This window comes from Onthophagus taurus, chromosome 6, assembly GCF_036711975.1.
Source record: "Onthophagus taurus isolate NC chromosome 6, IU_Otau_3.0, whole genome shotgun sequence".
In the NCBI taxonomy this organism is placed as follows: Eukaryota; Metazoa; Arthropoda; class Insecta; order Coleoptera; family Scarabaeidae; genus Onthophagus; species Onthophagus taurus.
In genome coordinates, this window is record NC_091971.1 from 19,327,364 (window position 1) to 19,340,259 (window position 12,896).

At 32.6% G+C, this 12,896-nt stretch overlaps 2 protein-coding genes across 2 annotated transcripts; both read left to right on the top strand.

The window, feature by feature from the left end:
- The first annotated feature begins 28 nt into the window (after positions 1-28).
- On the top strand, positions 29-719 carry LOC111415454 (Ribosomal protein LP1). The gene is made up of 2 exons (XM_023047150.2): positions 29-241; positions 390-719. The coding sequence occupies exons 1-2, from the start codon at positions 170-172 to the stop codon at positions 651-653; spliced, it is 336 nt and encodes a 111-aa protein (XP_022902918.1). The 5' UTR covers positions 29-169; the 3' UTR covers positions 654-719.
- A 694-nt stretch (positions 720-1,413) lies between these two features.
- Positions 1,414-12,067, top strand: LOC111415456 (kinesin associated protein 3). The gene is made up of 9 exons (XM_023047153.2): positions 1,414-1,682; positions 1,739-1,856; positions 1,910-2,395; positions 2,474-3,173; positions 3,229-3,329; positions 10,619-11,228; positions 11,289-11,555; positions 11,605-11,692; positions 11,756-12,067. The coding sequence occupies exons 1-9, from the start codon at positions 1,555-1,557 to the stop codon at positions 11,787-11,789; spliced, it is 2,532 nt and encodes an 843-aa protein (XP_022902921.2). The 5' UTR covers positions 1,414-1,554; the 3' UTR covers positions 11,790-12,067.
- Positions 12,068-12,896: the final 829 nt, after the last annotated feature.

The following is a 12,896-nucleotide window of genomic DNA, read 5'->3' on the forward strand; positions in this document are numbered from 1 at the left end:
ACTAGAGTTAAGTTGGTGATGCTGTTTTCACTAGATTTAAAGGAACGCACTTCACACCGAACGAAATTATTTCTTTCCTCCACAAACACCAACACGTGTGCTTGTTCTCAACTGAGCTAAGGTCCATTTAGGCGACTTGCACAAACAAGTTAATAAATAAAAGTAAGAAATGGCCAGCAACAACGAATTAGCTTGTGTTTACGCCTCTTTAATTTTGGCTGACGACGATGTAGCAATTACGGTAAGTAAAATAACAACCTAACCTCAAAACCGTTTACAAATCTCTTCATATTTTTTTAATCCTGCTTTATAAATCCATTCTAATCAAATTTCTTAGATCCTTCAAAACTTATTTATCAACTAAAATAATTATTTTTATTCGAATTTAGGGTGAGAAGATCCAAACCATCCTTAAAGCCGCCAATGTTGACATTGAGCCATATTGGCCCGGGCTTTTTGCCAAAGCTCTTGAGGGTGTTAATATTAAAGATATGATCACTAACATTGGCTCAGGAGTTGGCTCTGGACCAGCTGCTTCAGCCCCAGCTGCAGCCGCTGCCGCTCCAGCTGCTGCTGCTCCTGTTGAAGAAAAGAAGAAGGAAGAGGAACCCGAAGAGTCAGATGATGACATGGGTCTTGGTCTTTTCGACTAGTTTGATTAAGTTTAAGACTTAAGTTATAAGAGTTTTGACTTAAAATACATTTTATATAAAGATAAATGAGTTGTCTTTTTATTCCCTCCTCTAAATTAATTAAATAGATTAAGTAATGTTAATATGAAGGTTTTTTCTTTGTTGTAATGCTATGTTGCTGTTATTTTCATTAAATTAACATATTTGTTGATAAAACTCCTTTCCATGTGACTCTTAAGATGGCTGAACCTAAATTTTAATGTTTTTAGTATCTCTTAATTATTGTTCAACGCTAAATTGTTAGATTGATTGTTACTTTTAGTGTTAGCTCCAGTTTTAGTTGTTCTTCCACGTTAGATAGCTATATATTACATTGAACTGAAGGTAGAACTAACACTAGATAGATCTAGAACTAATTTTTAGACACATTTGGGTTGGGTTCCTATACCTGAACGTTTCTAGGTCCAGTCTTAGTTCTTTTAAGTATTTTTAATTGTTATTCAGCGCTAAATTGTTGTATACTAAGCTTAATATGTATATTAAGCACTAGACTCTATATAGAGCACTACAGTGTGACATCACAGAACAGTAGTATAGTGTGACATGTTGTGATGTATGGGTCCGATAGTGACGTCATTTTCCGAATTATAAAAGAACAAATATGTAGCATTTCTTGTAGATTCTACCATTTCTGATTAAAACATTAATTCTTATTAAAAATATTAAGATTTAAATTAAAAATGAGGTTATAACAGGTTTATTGATTATATTCATAGCGGTCGATAAAAAAGGTGACCGACCTGTCACTTAATCACAAATGTCAATAAATCGACCAAACCAAACAACAAAATGTTGGAAAACGTCTCGAATTCGAAATAAATAGTAAAAAAAAGGAAACGATGTGGTGTACAGATAACGTTGCATGTTATTGGTAATAATCAATGTACTAACTGTGGTATTAAGTATTATTTTAGTGGTAGCCTACATTATTTATATTAGCATTAAACTGTTACAAAGGATGGATCCTGAAGACGCAAAGTTTATGAGAACGTATTGTTATATCCCCCTTAAGTTAACTTTTTTGGTTAATTTTTAACTATTTTTAGTGATCGCAAACCCGGAACTTTAGATGTACACCCTACATTAAACGCCCTCATATTGAATTATGATTTGGAAGTGCAGATTTTAGGAAACAATGAAAGTGTTTTGTATGGAGAAAAAATGGTATTAAAATTTAACGTCTTTTTGAAACCTTTTTGTTTAATTTAAACTTTTAGGCCATGAAAAAAATTATTGAACTCCCTTTATTGAATTCAAGAACAGATTGCACAGCCTTGGCTAAAGAAGTACTCTCTCAATGCGACCTTTTACACCCTTCAAGGCTTGTGGAAGTTGAACAAACCATCTATTATTTAAAAAAACGCAAAGGATCATCTTCTGGAAATACAAAAGATGCTGACATTGCAAATAAAAACATGGCTAATATCGATGAAAACGCAAATATTAATTGTTTAAATGAATATGTGGAGTTACTTTATGAGGGTATCTCAGATAAGGTTAGGGCTTCACATCTAATACTTATATTGGCTCGAGACCCTGAAAATTTAGAATCTCTATCGCGAAATGAAACATTCCTAAGTGCTTTAGCTAGAGTTTTACGTGAAGATTGGAAAAAGAGTATTGTCTTAAGCACAAATTTAATTTTTATTTTTTTTTGTTTTTCAACTTACTCAACATTCCATCATGTTGTATTACATTACAAGGTATGAATAAAAAAATACCTCAATTTGTAAGAAAAAGAATCCCTTTTTAGGTTATAAAAAATAATTTTATATTTTTAGATTGGCTCTTTGTGTATGGACATTATAGATTTCGAATTAGGTCGTTACGACGACTGGAAATCTGAATTAGATGGCGGACAAAAACCTCAAATTGACTCTCCAAACGTAAAACGTAGCTGCCCCAATAGTGCAAGTATGACTGAAATACCCCGCAGTCGAATTCCAGAACCAGTTCGACCAAAATCTGGTAATTTTACTGAAGTTAATGTAAAAACAACAACGGTCGTTATGGATGGAAGCGTTTATGAGGATTTATCAAATTCCACTGAAAGCATAATCGATAAAAAACAACTCTCAGAAGCAGAAAAAATTAAACGATATAGAACATTAATAAGAAAACAAGAACAATTACTTCGAGTCGCGTTTTATTTATTATTAAATATAGCTGAAGATGAAAATGTTGAAGAGAAAATGACAAGAAAAAATATTGTTGGGTTATTAGCGAAAGCTTTGGATCGAGAACATGAGGAATTATTGATTATTGTCGTTTCGTTTTTGAAGAAGTTGTCAATTATGCAAGCGAATAAGGACGTAATGGCCGATTTGAACGTTATTGAGAAATTACCGCGACATTTACAATCGAATAACGCTGATTTAGTACATTTATCGTTAAAATTGCTTTTTAATTTAAGTTTTGATGGGGATTTGAGATCAAAAATGATTAAAATTGGGTTGTTACCTAAATTGGTCAGTTTATTAAGTAAGATTTTATTACATTTTTATATCATTAAAATTAACATCCTTTTCTTTCACAGCTGATGATCGACATCAAACAATTGTTTTAAAACTTCTTTATCATTTAAGTTATGATGAAGATGTTAAAGTACAATTTACCTACACAGACTGTATATCATTGGTAAGAATTATTGTTATTATGTTTCTTTGACACTTCTTAAGTTATTTAAATGAAACGAAGTTGAAAACGTCTTCAGGTAACATGTCAAAGATTAAAAAATGAAAATGTTGAAACACAACATTATGATGTATAACAATCACAACAAATTAAAAATTAAATTAGTATATTAAAAAACAAGTTTCATAAGACACGCTTGAAGTGCACGAATTTAAATTGAAAAACGAGTGGCGAAGCCACGAGTTTTTTAATGAATGAGTGTTTTAAGTCTTATGAAACGTGTTTTTATGCTATTTTTTGTAATTCGCGGTTTTATCCTTTTTTTTTCAAAAAAATAGTATAAATTTTGACAATGTAGGGAAATAGGTATGTAGCAGTTGGTAACACCGTAACACTTGAAAATAGAAATTTGAATTGACAATTAGAAACTGTCAAAACACAAAATATATTCACCTGACAAAAATGTTTCATGTACACCTTCCAAAATAAGAGAAATTGCTCAGAGTTCAATGTCCTCATCATTGTGGACCTTGTATTTGATGCTAAGAACGTGTTTAAACATCCATAGACAAACATTGTCACATTGACAACTAAAAAAATTAATGACCCAATGTCACCAACTTGAACTGGTTCCATAAAATGTTACTAAAATCTCATTACAGCATCGGATGCTGTAAGGAGTCTCATTACAGCACCCGTTTGAGTACTGTTATAGCTTCCATTACCATAGCGAATTACAAAAAATTATTAACAATACACAAACTCATGAACTCAGGTGTCTTTGAATTTATAGATAAAGCCAAATGATTCTAGGTCTAGTGTTAGTTCTAACGCTTAATATACATATTAAGCTTATTGTTCCACTATCTAGCCCTGAATTGCGATTAAAACTAGACCTAACACTAGATCTAGAACTAAAAACATTCGGGTTTAGCCGCCTTGAGAGACGCACAGCTAAAGCTGAATATTTCTAGTTCTAGATCTAATGTTCGTTCTAGTGACAGTGCTAGGCAGCGCTAGTTAGCACTACATATCGCTATCTTGTTTATTTTTATTGAACTAAAACCAGAACTAACAGATTTAGCCGTCTTTAAAGACGCACAACTAAACCGGAATGGTTCTAGTTCTAGGTCTAACGTTAGTTCTAATGCTAATGTTAGATCTACAGCCGGTAGTTTATTTGTTGAGCCAAATTTCCCAGAAGACCACTATGTCAGATTCTTAGAATTCGTAACATTCACATCCGCAAGTTATTGGCGGAGGTACAATTTACGGAATTTACGTAAAGGTACGTTTTCCTCCATGGTCGCCGGTCGTTGACGACTGCGACTAATTGTAAGTAGCGGCGACTATTTCGCAAGTATATATGCAACGTTTTTTAAATCTGTATGTTTTCCTCACGACGAATTAGGCGCTTTTCGCCTGGCGACTAGTAGCCTATCTGCTTCAGGAGCATACAAGCGAATTGTTCGCTGCGAATTTAGGTAGACTTTATAAAACAGTAGGTATTTTTAACTCAGTTCATCAATACGTTAAAAGTATGGAAGATTTTTCTAGTACCGATGATGAACAACTTATTCTTTTAATTTCGAATTATCCGGAGATTTATGATCCGAAAAACGAAAGATATAAATTTCAGATGGAAAAAGAATCTGTTTGGAAAAGAATTGCGGAAGATTGAAATAAAAGTGGTATGTTTTTAAGAACTTTAATTTATTTTTTTGTTAGTAAATTAACGAATAGTACAAGAAAATAGGCTATTGTTAAACTTTGTTTTCTTGCCAGATTATGGCACCTTCGTTTGCAAAATAATCTGCAAATCTGCTACGTACTTGAAAACCTTCGGCGCAAGCAAATCCGCCTGTTTCTTTAATAGGAATCATATTTTCAGGAGGAAGTGGAAAAAGGTTTTCCTCTAAATTCATTTGTCTCGGATTGTTAAGTGTGCATTCGTTACGCACCATATTATGTATACAACAGCAAGCAAGAATAATTAGATCAAGTGCTAGATTTTACATTATTAGGAGAAAAAAAAAATTGGAAATACATGGCAAAGTATACCAAAAGCGTTTTCTGTTACTCTTCTAGTCCGAGACATTCTGTAATTAAAAACTGCTTTCTTTTTGTGATCTAAAACTTGCTTTTTTGGGTAAGATTTAATGACATATTTGTCAATTGGATCCTTCATACGGTTGTACGGTTTTGTTACAAGATCATCTTGGATGAGTTCCAATATATAATGAAATTGATGGCGTGCGATTCGAAAAAACTCTTTAAATCTTGTTTCATTGTCTTTTAAATACTGGTTTACTAATATTGATTGAAATCCTTCCAATTTTCTCCGCTGAAATATGGATGATATTTTTTTCCTTCACTTTCCAAAACTAAAGAAAGAAGTAAATTTTCCCCTTCTTCTTGATAATTTAACAACATTAAAATCAAATTTCTTTGGCGTACGTTCATCTTTATAAGTGTTGTCTCGAGTCTGGGAAAATACACAATATACAGAGTGATTCTCAACCTATACGCATAAACTTAGGGATTTATTCCTCATGACTAATAATGGCTAATAGATGAAAAAGATTGTAGTAAACGTTTTTTTTTTCCTAAATATCATATACAGGGTGGTTCAGTTTTTAATCGGGAAACTTTACTAGGATGTAGTACTTGCCAAAATAACACAAATTTTTTATATAAACATAGGGTCGCAATTCTTTTGTTTTCGAGCTATGAGCGATCAAACTTGAGAAAAAAATTTACATTTTGTTTTGTATTTCGGCTGCAAGTAAACCGTAGAATTTGAAACTTTGTACGTATGTACTACTGGTTAAGAACTTATTTTCAACCATACCTTAAACTTCCCCAGCGCCCTCTTAGGGGATGAAATTCACTACCCCCTTGTTTTTTTTATAACAACTTTTTAACGCTATGGAATATGAACATAAAAAAATATGGGTTGTAAAGCTCACTCTTTAGTTTTACTTTTTTGTCTCTTTAGTATTTTCCTTAAAGTTAATAGTTTCCGTGTAAAAAAATAAAATATCGTGCCATGCACTGCTATGTGCCGCCATGTTTAGCCAAAATTATTCTAAAAGTTTGCTCTGAGAACTTGTAAGTTTCATTTACAGTGAATCCTCATAATTATTGCTGGTTATTAATAATTTTTGACGGTTATTAAGCCAGAGTATCAATTTTTTAATATTGTTTAAAACAACGCAATTTGTTCAGACAGACATTAATCTTATTTATGGTTTTTCTTATGAAAATCACAATTAATTGGTGTTATTTAGTTAGTACTAGATCCTAGTAAGTGCACAACTTCCATAGCCACCTATAAAGAAAATTTTTTTTTAATAATAGCAACGCTTTACAGTACAATGTAGCATATTTTATTTTTTTACGTTAAAACTATTATTTTTAAGGAAAAATCTAAAGAGAGAAAAAAGTACTAGTAATGAATAAGCTTTACAACCCATATTTTTCTTTGTTAATATTCCATGGCGTTAAGAAGTTGTTATAAAAAAATCAAAGGAGCTGTGAATTTCATCTCCTTAGAGGGCGCTAGGGAAGTTTAAGGTATGGTTGAAAATAAGATATTAACCAGTAGTACATACATACCAAATTTCAAATTCTATGGTTTACTCATACCCGAAATAAAAGATAAAATGTAAATTTTTGGCTCAACTTTGACAGCTCATAGCTCGAAAACAGAAGAGTTGCGACCCTATGTTTATATAAAAAACTTGTTTATTTTGGCAGGTACTACGTCCTAGTAAAGTTTCCCGATTAAAAACTGAACCACCCTGTATATGCGGCGACATCTAGGTAAGGTGTCTGGCCATCTCAATCGCCCGACCTCAATCCTCTTGATTTTTATTTTTGGGTTCAATTTGGGTTTACTGAGCAAGGATTGCAAAATTAGATACAAACTGCTGCCGAAATAATCCGCCAATACCCTGGTTTAGACCGCGCTATCATATCATCTCCAAAGCGTACAGTCTTTGCTTCCAGAAATCATCTTACACAGCAAGACCAAACTATCTCATCTGTTTAGAACAGATACCACCATACTTATTTCATCTTCTGCAAAAAAATGTTTATACACATTTGAGTGTGTCGTTTGCTCACGTCTTTCTGATTGCAAGAGTTGCCTACACAAATTTTATCAGACAGCCTTTCTCTGTTTCGTTGTTCTAACTAAAACGTTCGACAAAGTAAGGATAAAAGAGTTAGAACAGGGTAAACATTACAAAGTATGTAATGTAAACTGTGGTTACACTATGAATGATTACAAAATCAAGATTGTGCTATGGAGATCATGCCGTCCTCTTGGCTGATACTGAGGGTGGCATACAGTGGTTAACACAGGCATTTAACATTGCATCCGAGGAAGTGAATACTGAGGAACTTAATACTGAGCAAAGATTGCGAAATCAGATACAAACTGTTGCCGAGGCAATCCGATAACACTCTGATTCAGGTCGCGCTAGTGGGACATCGTGGATTCAGTGAGCCCAACTTGGAACACTTGCTTTAATGTCATTATAAAATCTTATAAGTATTCTTGATTTGAAAGTAAATTTCATGGATATCTAGGAAACTAAAAAAACTTTTGCTACAATTTTCTTTACCCATCACTCATTATGTGTCATGAGGAATAAATCCCCAAGTTTATGCGTATAGGTTGAGAATCGCCCTGTACACTGTATACTTGCGAACTAAACGTCGACGACTGACGACCATGGAGGAAACCGTACCTTATAAAAAATTCGTCAGCGAATCAGTCGTCGCTACTCAGTCGCAGTCGTCGGCGACCATGGAAGAAAACGTACCTTAAAGAACTCTTCGAGAAAAACTCTTCGAAGCATATTTGAACCAGGATTTTTTGAACTGTACACAGAAAAAGCGTTTATGGCAGCTATGTTCAATACACGATAAAAAATTATCATAGACCACCTTCTTGTGTTTCTGGCACAGTTATAGTTGGAACATAATTGTGTCAACACCACCCTTCGTTTTATTGTACAACATAATTATTTCAGGTTTTTTTTTTATAATTTCCTCTACGCTATCATCGTCATGCATAGTGGATACGAGCAGAGCATATTTTCCTTTTTTTTTGGAATGTACGACACTAATGTACAATTTTCTGCAAATCCAAACATACTTATACCTGCTGGTCTTACACCAATTATAAACTTACGTGGTAGTTCTCACTTGTTCTTTTTTATGGTGCTCAACAACTGCTTTTCCGCTCAACTAAAGCAAATGTTTTGATGCCGTATCTCTCAGGTTTACTAGGAATATACTGCCGAAAATTACATTTTTCATGAAAACTCGGGACCATTTCGTCGACAGTAGTGTAGGTACTCTGATGGCGAATCATTTTTTTGCAGTTAGAAATAAACAATTCGGACAAATCTCGTATGGCTGCTAATTTAATCAATTATTATCCTTCCAGATCGAGTATTTTTATTATCAAACCTCAAATGTTTTAAGAAAAATCGAAATCTTTCTAACAACATCATAGCCTAAACATTTCTATAGATGTGCCGTTAGTTTTCCATAAATCTTCTACGTTTAATTGATAAAAGGAGTCCGACCAATGACCCCTTTTATTTCAATTCTTTCGGTAGTAGTTGCTGTTCTATATCCACTAGACTACTGATGTTGATTTATGGATAAGTTAGTACATTCAACAAGAAGATTTATAATCTCATTGGTAAAAAAGCATGGCCAAATATCCAAAATATTTATGCTTGTTCCATTTTTTTAGGCTGTCTTTTGGGATAAAGAAAGGTTCCATCAATTTTACTTTTTTGTTAACAGTCGGACAAATATAAGAAGTGTTGTTGTGCAATTCTGATTGAAGTTCTTGCTCCGACTCGGAATCTTCTTCGCGCTCCTCAACATTATTTGCCTTCCTAGCATCATCTTGATCATTTTGAACACTATTTTCATTTTCCTCCTCTTCTAATTGTTCCGAAATTCTCCTCAATCGTTCCTAATCTTTTTCATAACTCTAACAAACTATAATTTACTATTATTTCGTAAACGTTTTATCAAAATTATCAAAAAGGGGTAAATATTAAATTACGACTGACTTATTTACTTCTTTGGCTTCCTTTTTATAGCCGCTCCTCGTCGAAACTAGTTTTTAGCGGGTTTTTATACTTTTAAGGCTATTCTTTTTTGTTTAAGTGTTACACATCGTAAATCAAGAAAATTAATTGGTAATTAAGTAAAATTAAGATACCTAGACGTGCGTTTAATACCAATACCGGATTCGTCATTATTCTGGTATAGTAGGTATAGTAGTTAAGAGTAAAGAATAGACGTGTTTGAACTACTCTCTCAAACACTTTCCAAAACCTTGGTAAAATAAACATGCTGCGGTAATTGGATATAACACCACGATCCTCAGATTTAAAAATGGGAAGAATACAAGCTCGCTTCTCTCTACAATGAAGAAAAGACACCAATTATCAATGAGGCATTAAATAAAATAGTTAAACGAAGCGGCAGAGAATGAACATTCTTTGATTAAAATTGATGGAATATCATCAGTACCAATACTGTCAGTAACCGTGATACGCATCAAAGCCTCCTCAACCTTAATCTTGTCAAATTGCATCTTATCCAAAGGAAGGGTATCTGCTTCCACACAATCTACTTTCTGCTAGAAAATGGAAGAAATCAGTGTACAATGAGCAAACCCCAACAACAGTTCTACTTCATGACGTAGAAGTAATGACAGTCACACGCTTCTTAGACTTAATAAAAGCCCAAAACACCTTTAGGTCAGATTGGATATTGCTGTCAGCAGTAGATACTTTTATGGATCACAAATTATTTTAAACGAAATAAAAACTTGACTTAGAGCATAATAAACATTTTTTTCAAAAAAGATCAACGTTGCTACAGATCAGTTGATTATTTTCTGAGATATTCATCAAAACGTGCAAAAAATATTCCCAGAATGGAAAATTTAAAAGTACGCCACTGCTTGCAAATATCAAGCAGTAAACAACTGTTGCTTTCAAAGCATTATTTTTTTCATTTCTGTGAATCTTGACTCAGCAAATATCGTACCGACTGTAGTTTTAGTTGTTAGATTTTCGCCTGAGTTTCATTTTCATTCTTTGACACCTTCCCTGACGATGTTTTATTAAAACGAAACGATCGTAACATTTATTTGACTTTGTTTCATTTAAATAGTAATATTTTATGATGAACATCTAAAAAATCGTTGCAAACTTTTTAACCTAATTCTAAGAATCTCGATTTTTTAGATTACTGATATGCTTCTATTAAGTGCCGGAGATGACGCAGATCAAATAATAGTCGCTCTTTTAATAAATTTAGCTACAAACCCAAGTAACGCCCAACAAATGGCTGATAGTAGCCGTTTACACTCCTTAATGACCCGTGCTTTCGCTTACCAAGATTCACTTTTAATGAAGATGATCCATAATATTTCGGAACACGACCAAATCCGGTCGAGTTTTATCGAATTCGTCGGGGATCTCGCAAAAGCAGCGGTCGAATCGAAAAAAGACGAATTCATTTTAGAATCGTTGGGGGTACTCTCGAATTTACACCTTCCCGATTTGGATTGGGCGGAAATTTTTAAACATTTTGATATGGTCGATTGGGTTAAAAATATTTTAACGTCCAATGCGATGGAACCGGATATGATTTTACAGGTTATTATTTTATTAGGAACGGCGGTACACGACGAGGGATGTTCCTTGTTGCTTTGCAAAGCTGAATTGCCTTTGATTCTTATCGATTTATTGAAAACTCATCAAGAAGATGACGAAATTGTTTTACAAATCGTTTATATATTTATGATTATGTTATCACATGGAGATACGGTTGATTATATTATAAATAAAACAGGTGAAATTAAAATTTTAAATATTATGTTAACATTAATAAATAATTTTTATTAATTTATAGAAGCTCCAGCGTATTTAATAGATTTACTTCAAGACAATAATAAAGCGATACGTCGCGTGTGTAACACGTGTTTGAATGCGATTGCGGAATGTAACGCAACATGGGCTGATCGTATACGGATTGAAAAATTCCGTAATCACAATGCCCAATGGTTACAAATGGTAGATTCGCATCAATTAGAACCAGAAGTTGATGAAGACGATAATGAACTCCCTCCTTATTTAAATACAGAGTATCTTAGTACAGCTGTTGTACCACCTTTAGAAGGTAACTTTTATTTTTTGAGTATTTTTGGTTTATTTATTGAAATTTTTAGATTTAGCAAACGTCCATGGCATACAAGATCCCGAAATTTTAATGGTTAAAGAGATGGATTATGATTATTTTGAAAAATCCGATGAAGAGTAATGTTTTTATCCTCAATGTTGGTTATTGTTCATTTTTTATGGTAAATTTTTTTGTTTTAGAGGACTCGAAAATTACGGGATTGAATCCACGTAATCCCTTTAAGGTTTAGTAACGCACAAATATGCTATTTTAGAAAACGAAAGTAATTTTAACTTTTACCTTTATTATTATTGTAAAAAAAATAAATATACCTATTATTATTCTTATTATTTAAAATTGTATTACAGTATTTCAGGTAAATTGTAATTTCTAGTCTACACGTGCTGTTATTAACATTTATTAATAAGCATTATATTTATTCAGTTATTAACTTATACTCCATCCTCAAACTTATGAGAGAATATATTTAAATAAAGTATTTAATGAAGAAATTGTAATCTTTATTAACCCCAAGGACTAAAATATAAAAGGACTGCTACATTCTTTATTCTTTTAGTAGAACATGACTTCTGCTGAGCACATTTTTGGATTCTCCAGATAAAAAAGATTTCGCAAAAACGTTAAAATAAGGGATATTTTCATTCTGAAGCCTATATCTTTTATAAAACTGAATATTTTCGAATTTCGAGTACATTTTTGAATTCTTTAGATTATTTGACGTAAAAAAACATTTTTAATTAAAAGTTGTATCACAAACCGTTTTTATGATATCAACGATTTTGTAGTAAAAATACAAAAATTTAAGACATCGTATTTGTACACTCCATAACATCTAAACCACGGACTCAATATTAATTTTGAGTACATTTTTGTATTCTTTGAAGTGTTTTAATTAAAAAAGGTACCCTTTGTTAAAAGCTGTATCATTAGCCGTTCTTGAGATAATAAAGATTTTATGTTAACAAATAGTAAAAGTCGTTCTAATGGGAATATTTTCATTCCGAAGCCTATATCTTTTATAAAACTGTATATTTTCGAATTTCGAGTACATTTTTGAATTCCTCGTTGAATTTTGCGTAAAAAAGCACTGTTCATCAAAAGTTGTAGCACAAACCGTTTTTGTGATATCAACGATTTTGTAGTAAAAATACAAAAATTGGAGATATCGTAACTCTACACTCCATAACATCTAAACCACGGACTCAATATTAATTTTGAGTACATTTTTGTATTCTTTGAAGTGTTTTAATTAAAAAAGGTACCCTTTGTTAAAAGCTGTATCATTAGCCGTTCTTGAGATTATAAAGATTTTATGTTAAC